The following is a 20,460-nucleotide window of genomic DNA, read 5'->3' as shown; positions in this document are numbered from 1 at the left end:
CAAGTGCCGGTAACACGAGTAGCCTCGACGTAGGGACATTCCGTCCAAACCAGTATAAACCCTTATGTCCTCCGAGTACGGCCATCCAGATCAGACGCGCAAATCACAAAATTTACTCACAAAGGTATGTTGATTTTGTTTAATCAAAAACTTTTTACCTGTTCCGTTAGTTATGTGTGTGATTGTAAGTTTTACTTCAGCCGAACTTTATGTCCAGGTTTAGAGTCTGTAATAATTAGTCTAATTCTATCCTGGATAGATGAAGCCGGATATTTTATCCTTTATCTCGAAAAATAGTTACCACGAGCAGGCTTGTGCATGCTGTCCCCACGAGCAGAGCAATCGATACTCGCCTGTCTACGACACACCGACCCGTAGACGGTAGGTCCCTCGCGTCAGGGCCTCAGGGGCATAAACGTCCGCTCCCTCCCTCAACCCGTCAACTGTCACCACGACGGTAGGCATTGACCACGGCCGCCCACTTGCGTCGCCGTCGCGGAAGCGCGGAGCGCGTCGCCAAAACAAACGCGTCCTGTGCGGCCGGAATCAGAAGATCCCGAGGGGTTAGCATCCTCTAGACGGCACAGCCGCACAGGAAACCAACCACTAATAACAAGTTAGCAGCTACTGTTGCTGCCAGGGAGCTCAACTGCCTCGGGACCAAATCGTCTGCCGTTGCTGCCTGGGAGCTCGACTGACTCGGAACGAAATCGGAGGCATCCGTCTCGCCTTCCTCGCGAGATCGAGGTCCGCCCTGCTCCGGAGCAGGCGAGCCAGGCGGCGGTGCTGCTGGTGGGTTTGCATAGGGATGGAGTCGAGATCCATCCGGATTCGACATTTGAGTTCCTCTGCTTTGCTGGTAAGCCAACCCTAACCTGCTTGGATGGAATCGTTAGTAATGAGTTTAGCTGTACGCGATCTTATTTTTGATACATGCTGTGAGCAACGACCAACCGGGTCCAAATCATACTTCCTTTCCGTCACCTGATCCTGTTGTTGCCGCCTGGCGGAGTGGAGTAGCAATCTAATCCATTTATCCAAGGGTTTGCCCGATTGGATTGGGTTATCCTTCCTCTTTAGATCGCGCGTCATCGACCTCAGTTGAAGACATAGGCCTTTTCATCAAGGTCCTAGTGCATTTTAAGTTTCAAAAATTCGGGGGCTCGACTAAACCCAGATGCCCTCCCACTATGTCTGAGTCCGACCCTGCCTAGTTTCTGGAAGCTGTTTTTGTGAACTTAAGATTTGTCTTGATGGAGTTTTTGTATTTTCTTGATTTGCTAGAAGTCAGCTTTGTGTTGCTACGGCATAGAATTGGGGAGGATTACTGATATTGTTTCATAAAAAAACTGAAACTAGAGCATTTTATCATGAAGACCACTATGTGACCATGGCTATTGTGGCTGATGGTATGTGTATGAAACATGTAACACTTGTTTAAATGATTAGATCATATGTGGTCTTCAAGACTTTTAGCCCATGTAATGCAATTTTGGTGGTAGAGCCACAATGCAATGAAGTTCATCTGATGTTCCCTAGTCAGTAAAGTACCTGTTTAACATCTGACCAGAAATCATAATTGTTACTACATCTATGTCTATATATATCCTAATCAAATTGTTCCTATTGACAGTTTTAAACCTGTAGACTGTAGAGGAAGAAGACTTGGGAATGCTGGAAAATGTGCCTGCAAAACAATGGGAAAATCTTTTGTGCAAACAAGATTCAGCCTCTGTTCAAGCAGATATTGTTGGCTTCTCACGAGCATGGGCTTCATGCTGATACTATTCTTCTCTTCAATGATTTAAAGCACAGTAGATTGAGGCCTTTATATTTGTTGGCCATCACCTTGGAGACGACAGTTGAAATCTGTTACATTCTTTCATAAGTGGTGTGGTGCTTGTTCATTATACTGTCATTGCATAGTTTGATACGATGGATGGTAGGAGGACAATTTTAATGGGACGTTATGAAATCGGTAAACAGCTGGGACAAGGAACCTTTGCAAAGGTCTTTTATGCTCGTAATCTTACTACTAGCCAAGCTGTTGCCATAAAGATGATTAACAAGGACAAGGTTATGAAGGTTGGGCTCATGGAGCAGATAAAGAGGGAGATTTCAATAATGAGGTTAGTGAAGCATCCAAATGTTCTTCAGCTTTTTGAGGTTATGGCTAGCAAGAGCAAGATTTATTTTGTTTTGGAGTATGCTAAAGGTGGTGAGCTTTTCAACAAAATTGCTAAGGGGGGAAAGCTCAGTGAGGATGCTGCGAGGAAATATTTCCACCAATTGATCAGTGCTGTTGATTATTGCCACAGTCGAGGTGTCTATCACCGTGACTTGAAGCCGGAAAACCTTCTACTTGATGAGAACGAAAACCTTAAAGTCTCAGATTTTGGTCTGAGTGCTCTAGCTGAGTCCAAGAGGCAAGATGGTCTCCTGCATACCACATGTGGAACTCCAGCTTATGTTGCTCCTGAAGTGCTGAGCAGAAAAGGTTATGATGGTGCAAAGGCAGATATATGGTCTTGTGGAGTAATTCTTTTTGTGCTTGTGGCTGGTTACCTTCCTTTCCATGACACAAATTTGATAGAGATGTACAGGAAAATTTCCAGAGCCGAGTTTAGATGCCCTCGTATTTTCTCAACTGAGCTGAAGGATCTGCTATATAAAATCCTCGATCCAGATCCAAGCACTAGAATTTCCATCGTGAGGATAAAGAGGAGTGCTTGGTACAGAAAACCGGTTGAAGTACATGCAAAGAAAAATGAGGCCCAAACAAGTGAGAATACTTGTACAGGTGAAGGTCCAACTTCTGGCTCAACAGAGTGCAGTACGTCCGAAGGAAATCAAGGGCCATTAAGCCTCCCAAACTTGAATGCATTTGACATCATCTCTCTTTCAACAGGTTTTAATCTCTCTGGGTTTTTTGAGGATAAGTATGGTCGCAGGGAAGAGAGATTTACTACCAGGCAACCTGTAACAACAGTATTTACAAAGCTGAAGGAGCTCTCCAAACGCTTAAAGCTAAAGGTCAAGAAGAAAGAAAATGGGATCTTGAAGTTGGCAGCTCCAAAGGAAGGAAAGAAGGGTGTGCTTGAGCTTGATGCAGAGATTTTTGAGGTTGCCCCTTCTTTGCTCTTAGTTGAGTTGAAGAAGACCAACGGGGACACGATGGAGTATCAAAAGCTAGTGAAAGAGGAGATAAGGCCAGCACTGAAGGATATTGTTTGGGTTTGGCAAGATGATCAACACCAGCACTCGCAACCACCACAGTCTCTATTGTCACCACCGCAGCCACAGGATGAGTTGCGACCATCGGTGCCTCAGCAAGAGGGGCAAGACTTGTTAGAAGCCCCATTGCCATCACTACCGCTTGACCAGTTGAAATCACCAACTGCCCCAGAGCAAGCAGAGCAGCTGCCACAACAAGAGCAGTTGGAACAGTTGCAAACGCCAATTGCTCCAGAGGAACAAAATAACTAGCTCTAACAGCCAGCTGGTAATTCATATGCCCCTCTCAGCCATAGTTCATAGTTCTATTCTGGTTTTTACTCTTTGTTCTGGCTTTTCTATTTCTTCTGGAATTGTAAAGCTGTATGCTTGTATGTACTGCAGAAATGCCATGTATTTCAGTTTGAAATGATCGAATACATCACATATCTGATGTTAAACCAAAATTTTGGAAAGAATAATATTCTTTGACCAGCACTATTGAGTTGTATGAATTTTGACGACTGAAAAGTCTTCATGATTGGTTTCCTCTACTATCACTGGTATGAGCAGATTTATTGCTGTGGGCTTAGGCATTTTCTGTTATGATCTTATTCTAAGTTTGTCGCTGGAGATTTGTTTCCCTCTCATAGTGCTCTGTATTTCATAGGATTGAGGCCTTGCTAATTGCCATGTGGTTGATTAGTAGGTAGATAATGTGGCGAAAATTCTTCGCACAATCACACCTCGGTTTGCTTACTGCAGATGCCAAAAAAAGAAGAAGAAAAAAAGGTCCTGACAAAAAGAAAGGATTTGCAAGTACAATATCAGTAGTTTAGTGTTGAGTTAGGCTCAACTCGTGCCATTTACTATATTTCTCCTTTCACCTTGCAATCCGAAAGTTTACCCTTCCTGTACCAAATGCATCTATCTGTTCTGTTTTATTTTGCTTTCTCTGGATTGCTGATATCTGCAAATTAAGCAAATGTGATGCATATAGGCATAAATTTTCGTTGTAAATTGCCATTTTTTTGTTTTTATAGAGAAATACGTGTGGATCACGAATAAATTATGATAACAAAAAATGGTTGAGACTTTTTTTGAGGGAGATGGAAATTCTTGAGATATTCGTCCTCTGAAATGATTTAGTAACCTCTTCCAAACAGATCGTAGTACACTTGCTGTCCTGCAGAGGAACGTCTCTCCTCCTGGAGACATACAAAGCCATCCAGACATGTCCTCATCAAAGAAGCAGTTAATAGCCAACACTGATTCGCTGTGCTGGCCAAATGAAAAATCTGACTGACCCTTGTTTTGGTGTATTATGTGGGATGACCGGGCAATGATTTCAGCTCTGCTTAGATGTGGTCATAGAAGACTCTGCAAGTCTACTCCCCCCAGGTACTATATTCAATGGCACCATATTCTCTGTTTATAGCTCCGGGTCATTCTAATTCCCTACACATTGTTCTATCTCGTTCAGGAGCGCCTTCCATCTTCCTCTTCTAGCTGGTGTGGAGGCTGAGCTGCATCCGGTCTCTGTTGGCCATATGAGCATGGCTGCAGAAATGGAACAGCCACTTCGGGTAAACTACCATGTGATCTGTGCAGGTGCTTTCTAGGTTTTTGTTGTGGATTTCTAGATCTGTTTTAGCTGTTGAATTTTTCACCATCATTGTGCAAGTATTATCTCCTAGTACTTTTCATGTGCTGCTTGTATATTCTCAAACATATAGCAAACCTTAGTAAGTTTTGTTTCTTTCATTTCTGCACTTTGAACCCAGAGTTCAACGTGGGGCATGATTGTTTGGCTGTGCCAGGGTAACCCCCCCCCCCCACCCCCACCCCCACCCCCAACCCCAATCAGCCTTAGGGAACTTTGCCTTGTGTCCAAGATCGTTGACAACCCCGCATCTGACCTGGTGAAATCAGAATCTGACCGAATAAAAACTTTTTACCAGACGGTCCTGTCGGCCATCATGGTGTTCATCACAGCAGCGCTATCAAGCTACAAGGACATGAAGACCCTTTACTCGACCACAAGCCGCAACAGAGCTCGCCTCAGCAGCCTCCTCGTCGACGAGGGCTTATTCATATTCATGACCTTCTAGTGTGCAGTGGTCCTAATGATGTCTGAGTTCTTCGTGTACCAGTATGGCCGGTGGGGTCGTGTCTGGTGCTGGGTTCTCACCATCCTCGTCGCAGTCACCGGTGTGATGCTAATTGTGGCTGACACAATCCTCCTCATCGTGGCGAACCGAAGCAACATGTTGCTGTCAGTTCTTCTTGGGCCGGTGGTGTTGCTTGTCGGTGTGGTCGCGGGCGCTGGAGCATGGATGCGGGAGGAACCCAGCTCGGAGCTTGGCAGCAGGTATGACACGGCCATGAAGGTCACCTTTGATATGGCCACAGTTGGCACCATTGTCTCTTTCACTCTTCAGGGGGGCATCGTCTTTGGCTACCTGAAAACCCCAGGCAGTAAGCAGGTCAAGCGTGACCCGCCCCTGGACCTCGCTGCGTGCTATGCCACCTCGACGCTCTCCCTGATCGCAATGATGGTGTGTGCCATGCCGCTGGCGCGTCTCCCGGACGACATGCTGAAGGTTCTCGTCAGAGTCGTCGAGAGGCTCTGGAGTGCTGTGCTGGCCACCCTTGCGATGATGGCGCTGGTCGTCTCGGTGGAGTTCCTGGACGGCTTTGTCGTGCTCTCCTTCTTCCCGGACGCCGTCGCAATTGTCCTGTACTACGTGGTGAAGCTGTTCTCGGCATGCCAACCGCAAGAGGGGAGCTCACTGCTGGACTTCACCTTCCGGAGCCGCCGCGGGGTTCACTCTAATGACTGGACTCTATGCGGCTTTCATGGGGACAGATCACTATGGCTTCTACCTCAAGACCGCTATGTTCATCCTGTTATTTGCGGTTCTGTCAAGCTTGAGCCTTCTGGCAATCCCACTTCACATGCCTGACCTGGAGTGGGAGGAGCCATCGAGTTCGGCATTGCTGGTGTCGCCCTCGCTTTTCCCCTGCTGGCGCTTCTGGCTGCCATTCCATTGGTGCTCAAAGTCTTCGTCGACCACTACGTCAACCGTTAGTCTTTGGCTGTTTGCCTGTTTGGTGGGAACCGGCACGATTCTTGCATGTGGTAGAGTACATGCTGTAGAGTGCCAGCGCCCAGCAGTAAAATTTTCATTACTGCATTTTGGCAGTCAGTCCAGGTGGCTTGTTTGTAAGCTTCCCAATATTGCTTTTTCCTAGAGCTGTATTTGGCAGAAAAAATTTCATGCTGATCCGTGGTTATATTTCAGTTCTTCTTAAGGCCCCGTTTTGGTTCAGAGGAAGTCCATAGGAATTTCAAAGGATCCGATTCCTCTGGAAAGGTATCACACAAGGCCGTTTGGAACAAAGGAACGGCAAATTTAGGAAAGGTTTGGAGACTGTTCTATTTCACAGGAATTAAAAATCCAGTCGGACCTAAAATTTTGCGGAAGCTCGAGAGAACTAGCGGAAGCGTTCGTGAGAGTGAACTCTACTTGCTACCTCTGCCCATGGATTCTCCAGGGACCCCCACCACACCATGGATGGCGACCGAGAGTCAGAACTGTATGTATGCAGGTCAGGTTCAGTGCTATGCTAAACTGCTAATGGATTACTGCATTGATGAATCAATCTTGATGATTCATCTTGATTCTTGCCGAATTCATCAATGCAGACAAACAGCACAATTAGCAAAACCGCCCTGGCAGATAATCTTTCTGTCCCCTGCTGGGTGTAGGCTGTGGCACAAATTTAGTCAGGAATTCTGATCCAGAATTGAGCAAGCAAAGACTTTTGGCTGACTTGCTGAAAAACCTTTGGCTGAGATTCTTTCCCTTGCTTACGAGTTCGTTGTACGGAAGCAACAGCCGACACGATTTCTTTCGGTTGAGGAAGATTCTTGTGGTAGCCAGGGGCCAACGTCCATGATAGCTACTTGATCCACGAAGGACATTTTTTTGTGAAGTTTTTTTTTTGGGTAACCGTTGCTGCGAAGTCACTGACGCTAATAGGCTCTTGGAAGTTGGAAGCTCGTATTTGGCAACTGAAGTAGCATGGAAATATCGTCACCATACCAATCGTCCCCACAGACCGAAAGGCACATCGACAAGCACGTAGAGTTTTGATATTTTCTAAAAGTCAGGACTTGGGTGGCCTCGTTTTTGTCTCTATCGTGTGGCCCCATATGGTATGGATATGCTTTGAGCTCCAATCACTGTTCAAACACAAATCAAGCGACGAACCGAGGAATAATGTGTCCGCACAGAGTGAGTATCCAACTGGAAACTGCTTTATGGTATCAATGCTGCGATAATGATGGCTGGCAATGAGTAAACCGAAACGTTTAAACATGAGTAGCTACATACTAAGGCATATTACTGAGGTCTCACTTGGAGCCATTCACTAATAATCCATTGCTAACAGCTAATCTCACGTCTATTCGCTCCCAAAGTTTGCTAAAAGTTTATTGCATCAATCTAGGGCCCTGTTTAGATCCCACCGGAAATCCAAAATTTTTCAAGATTCTTCGTCACATCAAATCTTGCGGCACATGCATGGAGCATTAAATGTAGATAAAAAAATAACTAATTGTACAGTTTGCCCATAATTGGCGAGATGAATCTTTTAAGCCTAAATAGTCCATAATTGGACAATTTTTGTCACATACAAACGAAAGTGCTACAGTAGTCAAAAGAAAAAAATTTCGCATCTAAACGGGGCCTAGGATGAGATACAGAGATAAGAAAAGAACAAAGAGCACAGTTTGACAAACAGCGATAGATAATTTATACTACTCTTGGACAAACCAATAATTTATTGTGTTGTGCGACAAGAAATTTCCCAGCAAGCCATGCGTTGACGCACTAGGAACAGAAGTCTTTCCTTGCCTGTAGCCTAGCGTCCCCTGATCCCCTCCCCTCGTTCCTACTGTCTCAAGACTTTTTTTTTTGAAACAAATACTGTCAAGAGACTCAAGACCACCACTGCTGGGAGGCTACTCGGGGACGGACGCCCCTCCATGGCAGCAAACTCCTATCCTTCACAGGTACACAGGCAAATCCTTGTTGCTTGCTTCAGTTTTTTTTGAACCTTTTCCATGCCTATCTTCCTTTAAAGCGCGTTTAATCAGGTTCCTGTTCTGCCCTTTTTGGACCCTCTCCAAGTGAGATTTATGGCGAAATCCGTGTTAAAAGATGATTTATTTCACAGCCAGATCTGTAGCCAAATCCATGTTATTCACGACAAATATTTCCATGTTACCCAAGATAGTTGCTTTCTGACGCAAACTGAACTTGCTGTCCTGTCTAGTCCTACGTTTAGCAATTCCTATGTCAGTTTATCTGTTAGCTTTTTAAACCTCAATCCAGGAAAAAAGGAAAAAGTCTACTCCACCCCCTCAACTATAGAAGGTGGTCTACATAACCCCCTCAACTATGAAACCGTCTGTTTTACCCCCTGAACTTTCCAAAACGTCTAATTTACCCCCCGGGCGGTTTTTCAGGGCGGGTTTGCTACAGTACCGATGTTTTGAATTTTCTTTTTTTTTTGTTTATTTTCGTTGAATTTTTGAAAAATCATAGTAAATCATAGAAAAATCGTAAAATGAAAAATCTAATTTTATTGGACTCCACATGAGTAGATCTACACAGTGAATATATAATACGGTATGTTTTAGTACAAATTTTTTTTGTAGCTTTAGATTAATTGGAAAATCTAATTTTGTCTGTAATTAATTGGAATAATTCATAGCTGCAGCTTCTATGGTCCAATTGTGGTGAAATTTTTATGGTACGCTAATTTTTATGGAACTACCTACATTTCTATCTGTCACTTCAGAAATCCAGACCCAAACTTGTCTAGCAACTGCACACTCAAAAAAGAGGTGTAGCACAGATTCACTTTCTATACAAAACAAACATGACTTATCATCTACTTTCCTTCTTAAGCTTAGATTATCTCTAGTCAGTAACTTGTTTTTGGACAATAACCAGAGAAAGAAATGTAGCCTAGGAGGAATTTTTAATTGCCAGACAGCAGGCACATGAACTGGTAAAATTCCTCTAAAATTGACTATCTTATACAAAGACTGAGAGGAATAAATACCATTGGATGTGAATTTCCAGATAAGGGCATCCTCATCATTACTGAAAACAATAGTAGAAGCTAGTTGGACAATCTCCAACCAAAGGTTCATTAACCTATTGTCAACACATCTACGGAAGGTGCATTTAAGATCCACACCATCCCACAGGTTAGCTACTGCCTTAGATTTTTCATTAACTAGAATGTAAACCTCCCAGTATTGAATGGCTAGGCTTGAGGGACCCAGCCAGAGTTATCCTCCCAGAACTTCACCTTCCTACCATTTCCTATTTTCCAAGTACAGCCCATTTTGGCTGCCCAGATCATTCCTCTAAAGAACTGAGAAACACCAACAGTAGGACTATCAAAGATATTAGCCTTACTAGTATCATATTTGTGGTCAATAAGCTTCCTCCAAAGTTTTTGATCATCTAAATTATATCTCTTGATCCAAGATGCTAAAAGACAAATATTCAAATCTCTTAGATTTGGGACCCCAGGCCCACCATATTCTTTCATCATACTAACACTCTCCCAGTTTGCCAAATGATATCTATGAGCACTAGGATTGTCACTCCATAGACAATTAGAAATTAGCTTAATTTTAGAGAGAGAGTTTGTTAACCCCTTATGGACTTTTCTTTTTTGAAGGTAAAGAGCGCAATGGATGACCCAGAGTTGAATGCTCCTCCCAAGAATGATCCAGAGGAGGAGCCAAAGCAGGCAACAAATAGGATACTGAAGCGTACATCATCATTCGCTCAAGGCACTATTGCCACTGCGACCGGCTTCCTCACCGCAGCTTTCTCGGTGCGCAAAGATGCTCTGTTGCACCGGCACGTCCTGGTGGCCGGCGGTTGCTTCTTGGTCATCGCCTACCTTTCTGCGCTCCTGCTGGTCTACCTGAAATTGTTCTTGTCAGGACACAGGCAGCTGCATAAGGGGCACATCCGGTTCATCCAGTTTCTCTGCATCATCAGCGGCGCGGCGCTGGTGGCGACGAACTCCCTGCTGCTGCTGCTCATAAGTGAAGGCAGCATCTTGTTGTCGCTCAATCTGCTGCCTATACAGGGCCTCATCGGCATTCTCGCGTACCACGCGACGCCGACGGAGGACAGCATGCGCGACGAGGCGTTCGAGGCGGGGATCAAGAGCGGCCGCAAGGTTGCCCTGTTCGCCACAGCGACGGCCTTCGCCGTGCAGACCACGCTCCTGTTCGGCTACCTCAACAACTCCAGCTTCCGGGCGCTGGGCCATCGGTTCGATCTCTCCGTGTCCTTCCTGGCGTCGGCCCTCAGCGTGTTCCTGGTCGTGGCCACCTGCATGCCTCTTGGGTACAGGACTAGTGCCGCGAGGGACAAGGTGCTGTCCCTCGTGAAGTACCTGAAGGACGCCGTCATCGCCTTGCTCGCGGTCACCGCGGTGACTATTGCCAAGGAGTTTCTCGGTGGCGACACTGTGCTCGCACTCTTCCCGGAGATCACAGTAGCTGCCATGTATTATGCCGTGAATCTGTTCGCTGACGACACTGCAGAGCAGGGCCAGCGGGAGGCCGCTGAGAACAAGATGGAGATGTTGCCGACCGCCGTCGTGGCCACGTTCGGCTTCGGCATGCTGGGTGCGGCCTACGCCGCGCTGCTGGGAACGCCGGAGTACGACATGTACACGAAGGCGCTGGTGTTCACCTTGCTCGCCGCCGTCGTGTCCAGCCTGGGACGTGTGGCGGGGCCGCTCTGCAGCCCCCGGCGCGACAAGAACGCGGCGGCGTGCGTGGTGTTCCTGAGCAACATCCTCCCCATCGTGGAGATGCTGGTGGCCGTCCCGCTCGCCGCAAAGGTCGCCAGTAATGCCCTCCCCGTGTCTTAGGAACAACTGTCTGTATTCTGTTTAACCTACGAGGTACCGTTGATTTAGCCTACGAGGTACCGTTGATTTAGCGTACAGTAAATGTTTGTATGCCAGTCATGTTTTTGTATGTCAGTTGAACAATGTTGTTACTACCAGCAAACAGCCACAAACAACTCCCATAACAAAATTCTTGCAGAAAGAATGTCTGCCTGTGTAAAGCAGATAGAAGGTTTCTTTTGTAAGTATTTACTACACTACACATGACTGGCTGCTCCAACTTGTTCCACAACTTTTAAGAATGATTGAGAAAACTGGTTGTTTCATTTACATGCTGGAGCAAGATTAGATAGTGAGAATGATTCTCTAGAGTGCACAAAGATAGATAGTGAGAATGATTCTTTAGAGTACACACAAGATATAGAAAAATTGTTGGAGAGTGAAAAAATATAGAAAACGATTTTGTGAAAACGACTCTCCAAACGATGATTTAAAGAGTTGAACAGACATGAATGAAAGCTGAAACAGACCAACTCATCATTGGTTTTTTTAGTCCATCTACTGTACAACCGTGTGTTTTAGCCAAAACTAGCACATGGTTGTGGCTGCCTAAAAAACACACGAATTCCAACAGACAAAAAACCATGTGCTTTAGGAGAAGCTAGCACATGGTTGTTGGCTGCCTAAAAACACACAAATTACAAAAGAGAAAAAAACCACGTGTTTTAGGAGAAGTTGGCACACAAATTCCATCAAACAAAAAGGCCCACGCAGACCAGATTTGTTGCTTGTTTGTTAGATGTAAGTTCTGTACAATTGAAAAGCCCAATAACTAAGATGAAAGAGAGAGGCTCACTAAACATGTAGCAGCCCATAAGCCCAACAAACAGGAATTCCATAAGAATATAACAGGTATACTTGGGAAAGAAGCAAAGAAAACAAGGGAAATGATCTGCGTGGAGATCAGATCTGCTTTGTGTGGAGATCAGAGCAGAAAAAATGAGAAAACAACTAGCAGATCAAAGATGAAGATCTCTGCGTGGGGGCAAGAAGAGCAGAGGAAAAGAGTAAGCAACCAACAGATTGAACGGAAACCACTAACCTCAATAGCCAAGGTAAGGACACCAACTTCCTCATGAAGATGTAATCCAAGACTGCTAGTATTTGCTGCAACCAAATTCAAGAATCAGAATTACAGATTCACAAATTAAGGAACTCAGGAAACAAAAATACAGAATACCGAAAAACAAATTGCACTTTTCAAATAGTGTAACTTGTATTTGCTGCTAATGCAATTATACTGATTAAACAAACATTTTTGGATGTTGCAACCAAGGGTACAAGACAGGAGCAAATGTCAGAGCCACAATATCAGATTCAGAATTGAAGGGTCGAGATGGCGACTAGAGGGGGGGTGAATAGTCTTTTCTAAAACTTAATAGCGTCGGCTAACCGATACAAATGCGGAATTAAAACTAACGGTCTAGCCAAGACTACACCTCACTATATATGTTCACTATCACCTTCCAAAGATAGCAAATATGCAACAAAGGTGCCGGTCTAGCTAGAGCTCTCCTAATCAATTCTAGGAGCAAGGTCACACAAACCTATGCCACTAGTACTTTAAGCAACAAGAGAGCTCCTACACATGCTAGTAAGCAAAAGCACAAAGCTAACAAGGCTCACTAGCAATGCTCAATAACAAGGCAACCAATGCCTAATTAGAGAGCACAAATGCTTAGCTACACAAACTAAGCAATGTGACTAACAAGGTTACATAAAACCAAATTAGCCACGCAAGGGAGCTACTTGTGTAATCAATGTGCACAAATGCTTAGCTACACAAGCTATCTAATTACAAGAGCAACTACACAAGCTTAATATATATAAAAGTAATTGCAAGCTTGTGTAATGGGGATGCAAACCAACGGGAAGAACAAGGTTGACACGATGATTTTTCTCCCGAGGTTCACGTGTTTGCCAACACGCTAGTCCCCGTTGTGTCGACCGCTCACTTGGTGGTTCGGCGGCTAATTAGCATCACCCGCTAAGCCCGCACGTCGGGCGCCGCAAGAACCCACCCCTTAGTGAGGGTAGTTCAATGACACGCTTTACTAGAGTTGCTCTTCGCGGCTCCCGCGGGGCGAGCACAAGTACCCCTCACAAGCTCTACTCCGGAGCTCCGCACAATCTTCTTGCGGGCTTCGACGGAGACCACCACCAAGCCGTCTAGGAGGTGGCAACCTCCAAGAGTAACAAGCACCACCGGCTTGCAACACGATCACCTAGTGCCACTCGATGCAACCTCACGATGCAATCGCACTAGAATCGCTCTCTCACACTATCGGATGAACACTATCATGTATGTGTGAGATGGAGGGCTCCCAAGCACTACTACACAAGCCACCAAGGCTCTAGTGTGCTCGGCTCCAGCCATGGCCGAGGGCCACTTCTATTTATAGCCCCAAGGGCTAAACTAGCCGTTACCCCTTCACTGGGCAACGGTCGGGCCGACCGGACGCTCCGGTCGTGTTGACCGGACGCTGGACCTCAGCGTCTGGTCGCCCGCAGACGACCACGTGTCCTGGTTCCAACGGTCACTTGACCTGACCGGACGCAGCAGCACTCAACTGACCGGACGCTGGACCCTCAGCGTCCGGTCGTTTCCAGTAAGCTCCCGAGCATGACCGGACGCGTCCGGTCGAACGCGATCGGACGCAGCCAGCGTCCGGTCACTCTCCAGCTACTGCTACACTCCACGTCAGCGCGACCGGACGCAGCCTGCCAGCGTCCGGTGCATTCAGATCCAGCGTCCGGTCAGTTGACCGATGCCAGCATCTTCTCCATTCTCTTCACCCTTGCTCAAGTGTGCTAACCACAAGAATTTGCATCCGGCGCAATAGAAAATAGGCATTCCATTTTCCCGAAAGCGCCGGGACCCAAACCTATCTCAACCCTGCAAACACCACCTCCTTTGTAAATGTGCCAACACCACCAAGTGTACACCATCATGTGTATGTGTGTTAGCATTTTCACAATCATTTCCCAAAGGATGTTAGCCACTCAACTTGCCACGCCACTCGATCCTAGCGACAATGCAAAGTTAGATCACTCGAGTGGCACTAGATGACCGATATGCAAACAAGTTTGCCCCTCTTGATAGTACGGCCATCTATCCTAAACCCGGTCATAAACTTCTCTACACACCTATGACTGGTGAAATGAAATGCCCTAGGTTATACCTTTGCCTTGCGCATTCCATTCCATCTCCTTCAATGTCGATGCAACACATGCACCAACACGATCAACAATGATATGATCCACTTCATATCATCACGTGATCATATTGGTTCATCGATCTTGACTTCACTTGCTCTTCACCGTTGCCATCGTCCATCAGCGCCAAGTCTTGCTCAAGCTTCACCGCCACGCGGTCCATCACTCCAAAGCCTTCGACTTGCCCTTCACGCTTGCAACCGGTCCATCAAGCCAAGTCTTGTCTTGATCTTCTCCACCTTGATCACATGACTCAATGTCATGTCTCATGTGCATTTAAGCTCCTTCATCATCACATGTGTGAGCTTTGCAACATCTCCAAGCCATTTTCACCTTCATGGCATATGTTGCTCACACACATGTACTTGTGGACTAATCACCTGTGTATCTCATATAAACACAATTAGTCCACCTAGGTTGTCACTCAATTACCAAAACCAACATGGACCTTTCAAGAATTCTGAGAAAGTGCAAGGATACAACTACAATGATGTCAACACCAAAGACATGTATGAGGTAAAATAACTCCTAATTTAAAATAACTTTCTTTGAAGCAATGGGAGGAAAACACCCTCAAACGATCATCACGGACCAAGACATGGCGATGAAATCAACAATAGAGGAAGTCTTCATAAACACAAAGCACAGAAATTGCTTGTTCCACATAAAGACCAAATCCTACAATAAGAATATCAAGGTGTTTGCAGTAAACGAAGGACTATATGAAGACTTCGAATATAGTGAACAATAGTCTAACAGTGGAAGAATTCGAGCGACTTTGAAAGAGAATGATTGAGGAAAGAAACCTTCAAGGGAATCACTACTTTTCCAAAATATGGGAGATGAGGAAAAGGTTTATCTTGGTCTACTATAAAAATGACTTCTTCCCTTTTATACAGACCACATCCAGAAGTGAGGCAACAAATATGAGGTTCAAAGACAATGTAGGGCCAACATATAGTATCATTAGCTTTCTGAAAGAGTACAATCATATTGTTGATACCATAAATCGAGCAGAAAGGCTAGAGGACAGTTATAGCAAACAGAAAATGTCAAAGGAATTTATATTCGACTATAGAATAGAGCAGCAGGCACAACAACTATACAACAAAAATATATTGAAAAAGTTCCATCTACAACTGAAGGCAACATCAAGACTAAACTACAGGAAAACCGAAGATGGGAAAATATTTCAGGTGTGGCAAAAAAGTAACCAGATTTAGGAGGTTCATAAGTTTAGGAGATATACAGTAAACACTGACCTAACAGAAGGCAAAGAAGAATTTACCTGCATATGTGCAAAATTCAACAAAGATATGATACTCTGCTCTAATATCCTGAAAATAATCATTGAAAAGGAAATCAACATAATTCTAGACAAATATTTCTTAGACCGGTGGAGAAAAAAAGATATGAAGTTACATGTTGAAAGACAAGAAGAAGAAACTATTATAACAAGCTCATTGTTGAGATTCAAACATATTATCCAGGAAGTCAACAACACTAAATTTAAAAGGATAAAAAAATGAGGAAGCTGTGGAATACCTTATGGTAGAATTCGACAAAATAGAAATCAATTTAGAAAGAATGTTATCGGCTCAGCAAACAGGTGAAGCACAAAATATCCAGTGAGGAAATGGAGAAGGAGAAACTATAGCAGCACAAGCAGGAGATCCAAAGACTGAAATAGATGATCCGAAAAGAATTCAGAGAAAGAGAAGGACACCTAAACCTGTGAGAATGAAGACACATATAGAAGAAATAAAGAAGAAGATGGCAGCAGAAAAGAAGAAAACAAATGACACAGACAATTCTAGTAACAAAAAAGTAGAGAAAAAATTTCAGTACATACAAATACAATTTGAATCCTGTAACACCCTCGGTGTTACGCCTTAATCAAAATACTAAACCATGTCATGAGCATCATGTTTATGTATTATTGCATGTGGTAAATGAGAAATTAAATTTTATTTCACTAATTCTCAAATTGAGCTCTAATTTATTGTCCAAATTGTCCTTCCAGCACGTCATCTCTCTCCACGTGAGAGCTCCATAGCCATAAAGTCAAATGATAAATTATTGTCATTCACTAATTATTAGCATACCACTTGGCAAGATTTATATCTCCATTAATCTCGTGATGCGCCACTATCATCTCCCGTTGTTCTAATTATCCCGCCTTTACTTCGCTTGCTAATCACCTTGCAAAATTATCAGTGCACGACGCGCTACCACTGCCATAGTGTGTCGCACACGCTATGCATTAATCTCACTCACAAGTTCGACCGGCGAGCATGCCGCTCGCTCACTACTCTGCAAACACGGTGCACGCACCCTTTCCTCACGCAGCACTGTAGCAGCAGGAGTTTCAACATGTCAGAACAGTACTAGAGCAGATTTTCAACACGACAGAACTGCACCAGCGCAGATTTTCCAACCACAGTACTGTAGCAGCGCAGGAATCACTGTTCACGCGTGGAAAACACTGTAGCTCCTGAGAATTCACTGTAGCCCGTGGAAAAACTGTTTACCCATGCAGCACGCCGTTCCCCGCTTGACTTTCAGGTGTCCATGCTGCATGCAGGCACTATGCATGGCCTGCCAAATACGTTGTGCAGTAGCACATAACTCGTGTGTCTGCGGAACCATGAATAGGACAAAGGCTGAATGCGTGATGCACGTTTGTGGGGGATGTACGTGCTGGTAACTTTTCATTTGGAGTGTTTGCTATTCATGCATTTTGGACCATTATTTTGGAGTATTTTATGGTCCAAATAGATATAGCAAACATTACTACTGCCACCGCACATCACTAATAAACTTTTCTCAGCGAGGTCTATTTTGTTGTCTAGCTTATATCCAGATCGACTTGTCATTTGTGCACAAGTAGCGTTTTATTACCTTTAAGCAAGCTAGTTTAGCCACTAACCTTATGACGCGTCGCTGTCGCGTCTTTGCTTCTCCATTCCTGCGTCTCCTGTCTTTAAAAGGATACGCCGAGCTATTTCGCTCCGTTGCTCACTTGCTTCTCTCAAATCAAGTTTCTCTGTTCTTACCCGTGAAAGCTGCGTCTATCGATTTCTCCCGAGCTGCAATAATCAGCTGAGGTAGCTAGTCTATAATTGATCTTCTCATTCTCTAATGTTTTCTTGACCCGCGGTCTCATCTAGTATTTCTAGACCCACAGTCATGTGCAAGTCATCAAGTCCAATAGCATGATTATCCTTCTCCAAAAATATCATTTTCCTCATCTCTAGAGCTCATTTGAATTTATTTATTGATTGTGAAATAAATTTTGTTAGATTCCTAAATTCATGATCTATCTGTTAGTGTAATTAATTCGTATAGTTCAGTGATACCTTTAGGGTTACTTTATTATTTTGAAATGCTTATTATGGTTATTTAGAGAATGAATTTTTATGATGCATGGTAGCTAGTGCACCTTGTTTTATTATTTATATAGTAAATTGATATTAACAATAAGGATGCCTTTAGTTGCTAAGATAATACATGAAATGTTTCATACTTGTTTAGTGGAAATAATAGGTAACTTTGCGTATTAGTTATTAGAGTTAGCTTAGTAGCTTGGTAGATGTATTCTTATTTTAAGAGTTGCGGTTGCCTATATATTAATTATTGCATCATCATCACTGTATGCATATAGAGGACGAGCCACTGGAGATCGTGACCTTCGGCGAGCAGGAGTACGACGAAGTCGTCGAAGAGTACGAGGAGATCCTCGTACAGGAGGACGTTCCGGAGCCACCCGTCACTGACTTTGCTGACACCGCGCCTGCCCAAGGCAAGCCCCGGTGTATAACCCCTATTTTTAAATGATCACTAAATATATTTATATGATATGCATTTATGTTACAGGCATTTTATGGAAGCTATATGCATAAATATATCCACCATGAGTCCTACTAGTACAGGTTGAGTAGCTGCTATGCTCAGGATGTCGGTAGCATGAGTAACCTGTCGTTACTCGCAAATAGGTGATTAAACTATGATATCATGATGAAATAATGGAAAGGAAAATGGTGACCGGACAGGGATGTGGATTTGGTACTGGTGGGTGTGAGGGGTTGTGTCCTGCGGCCAACAGGGCATAGCCCAATTACACTTTTTCCCTGTCTGTGTCGATTAAGGATCGGTCGTTGCATATGACTCTAGGCAAGTCACAGATTATTGTACCGAGCACATACTTGGGTATGGGCGCAGGGAAGGCTTGCTGCTCTCTTGTCGTGGATCCGGCTCTTTCCAGACCGACTGATGGGAAGAGGAGGTGGTGGAGGTCCTTGCACCGCACTGAGTCCGGGACTCAGAGGCGGGGGCTTGGAGTCCAAGTTTGGACGGGGACCTAGACACCCGGGACAGGAGAGTGGTGGGTTAGTCCTACTTGTGCCTGGGGTACAAGCGGGGCGTGTGTCTTCGGGGCACCCAGTTGGGCACATTGATTCGCGAATCACTGGGTTATCCGGTACGGCTTGTCTGCGGTTTAGCACCGTAGTAAGAACTGGAAGTGGAAAAAGAGAAGGAACAATATTGATTGCTCAACTCTTGCTTGAAAGTAGAACCGGTGCTTATATAGATTGACTAGATGAAAACTTAATACGGCTGATGATAATAATGTATCAATAAGGACTCACTATTTGTATTGCTTTTTGCTAAAAGAGAACCAGCAAACCATAAAGCCTAGCATATTCCTTGGAGTCGAGAAAGTATTCCCACTATCGGATAAGTCTTGCGAGTACATTGTGTACTCAGGGTTTATTTACCCCTGTTGCAGGTGACGCTTGAGGAGTTCCTTGTGTGGAGGATCCATCTGGTGGGCTCAGACGGAATCCTCATTATCTTATCGCTAGATGTTATCTTTTATTATTCCACTGTTTATCATTCCGCACTCTGTATTTGGTATTGTAATAATGTACTTTTCAAGAAACTCTAATGTATGAGATAGACTTGTGTTGTAACTCGTTTTCATTATTGGATCCTTGGGAAAAATGTGGATCTTTTGGGTTCTCCCTTGGGGTGTGCCCGACGGACACCGCTCGCTGTAGTTACTTTCGGGGTGCTTAGTGTCTGATGGAAGACGAGCGCCTTCGTAAGTACGCTATTTTGGGTGGTTCTGCCACAGTCGGTACCAGAGCCAATAATGGTTACGAGTTCATCACTCTTTTCAAAAACTTAAAAATTTGACCAACAAAAGTTTTGCGAAAAGTAGGATGCGATTATATTAGGTAAATAAGTATAAGCCCTAGCAATATGGTCTATCTAGGATAGCGGCACTATTTTTATCTAATCAGTTTTCTGCAGGTACACTGACTTACATGACGTAAGAAATCGCTTAGTATATGGAAAGTGAGTGTGCGATGTGCCAAAAATTTTACGAACGCCGCTATATTCCGGCTTGAGTGAACGTATAGGTCGAAGCATGCATCATATAATAGCATCTTACTTGAACTAGGAATCCCCCTTCACGTATAATGAAATTAGTAAATTTATAGGACTAACTAATGAAATGCTTTAATAAATGTGCTGTCATTTCTCTAATCCCTTGACTCTGATCGGGAGTGTGCTCTAATGGATGGTTCATATCTCTTACAGATGAATCTAAGGTCTAGACATGGGAGCACTAGTGCGGGGGCAGCTCACGGTCTTGGCGAGGGCCAAGGCGAGAGTGGCCGGGCCCATGAGCCCAACGGGGAGAGCCATGGGGCTCCACTTCTGGCTCCTCCTCCGCCACCGCCTCCACCGATGACTCCCACAGAGATAATGGCAGAGTTGTTGGCTGCTCGCCGGGAGTCAGCTGCTGCTCGCCAGGAGACAGCTCGTGCCATGGACATTATGGCACAAGCTGTCGCGGGCCTCGCCCGCGGAGGCCATGGGGGCAACGGTGGGAATGGGGGTGGTGCCCGCCGCCCTGAGGGACAGTCCTCTTACTAGGACTTCCTCAAGACTCACCCACCCACATTCACACCGTCTGATGAGCCCCTGGAGGCGAAGCAC

General features: G+C 44.7%; 2 protein-coding genes across 7 annotated transcripts; both read left to right on the top strand.

Moving 5' to 3' along the window:
- Positions 1-496: 496 nt before the first annotated feature.
- Positions 497-7,663, top strand: LOC136450495 (CBL-interacting protein kinase 11-like). Of its 5 annotated transcripts, XM_066450952.1 has the most exons (6): positions 497-859; positions 1,634-3,502; positions 3,619-3,776; positions 4,380-4,614; positions 4,697-4,824; positions 5,175-7,663. In XM_066450952.1, exon 2 carries the CDS (start codon positions 1,936-1,938, stop codon positions 3,484-3,486), a length of 1,551 nt encoding a protein of 516 aa, XP_066307049.1. In that variant the 5' UTR covers positions 497-859; positions 1,634-1,935; the 3' UTR covers positions 3,487-3,502; positions 3,619-3,776; positions 4,380-4,614; positions 4,697-4,824; positions 5,175-7,663. The 5 variants fall into 5 exon arrangements, with proteins under 5 accessions (XP_066307049.1, XP_066307051.1, XP_066307048.1 ...); XM_066450954.1 differs by having other exon boundaries at positions 1,648-3,776; XM_066450951.1 differs by lacking the exon at positions 3,619-3,776.
- Positions 7,664-8,003: 340 nt separating this feature from the next.
- Positions 8,004-11,482, top strand: LOC136453077 (uncharacterized). Of its 2 annotated transcripts, XM_066453657.1 has the most exons (3): positions 8,004-8,293; positions 9,372-9,499; positions 9,982-11,482. In XM_066453657.1, the coding sequence occupies exon 3, from the start codon at positions 9,994-9,996 to the stop codon at positions 11,194-11,196; it is 1,203 nt and encodes a 400-aa protein (XP_066309754.1). In that variant the 5' UTR covers positions 8,004-8,293; positions 9,372-9,499; positions 9,982-9,993; the 3' UTR covers positions 11,197-11,482. The 2 variants fall into 2 exon arrangements, with proteins under 2 accessions (XP_066309754.1, XP_066309753.1); XM_066453656.1 differs by lacking the exon at positions 9,372-9,499 and having other exon boundaries at positions 8,008-8,293; positions 9,982-11,480.
- Positions 11,483-20,460: the final 8,978 nt, after the last annotated feature.

Source organism: Miscanthus floridulus, chromosome 5, assembly GCF_019320115.1.
Source record: "Miscanthus floridulus cultivar M001 chromosome 5, ASM1932011v1, whole genome shotgun sequence".
NCBI classification, from domain to species: domain Eukaryota; kingdom Viridiplantae; phylum Streptophyta; class Magnoliopsida; order Poales; family Poaceae; genus Miscanthus; species Miscanthus floridulus.
This window is presented reverse-complemented; position numbering and strand designations above follow the sequence as displayed.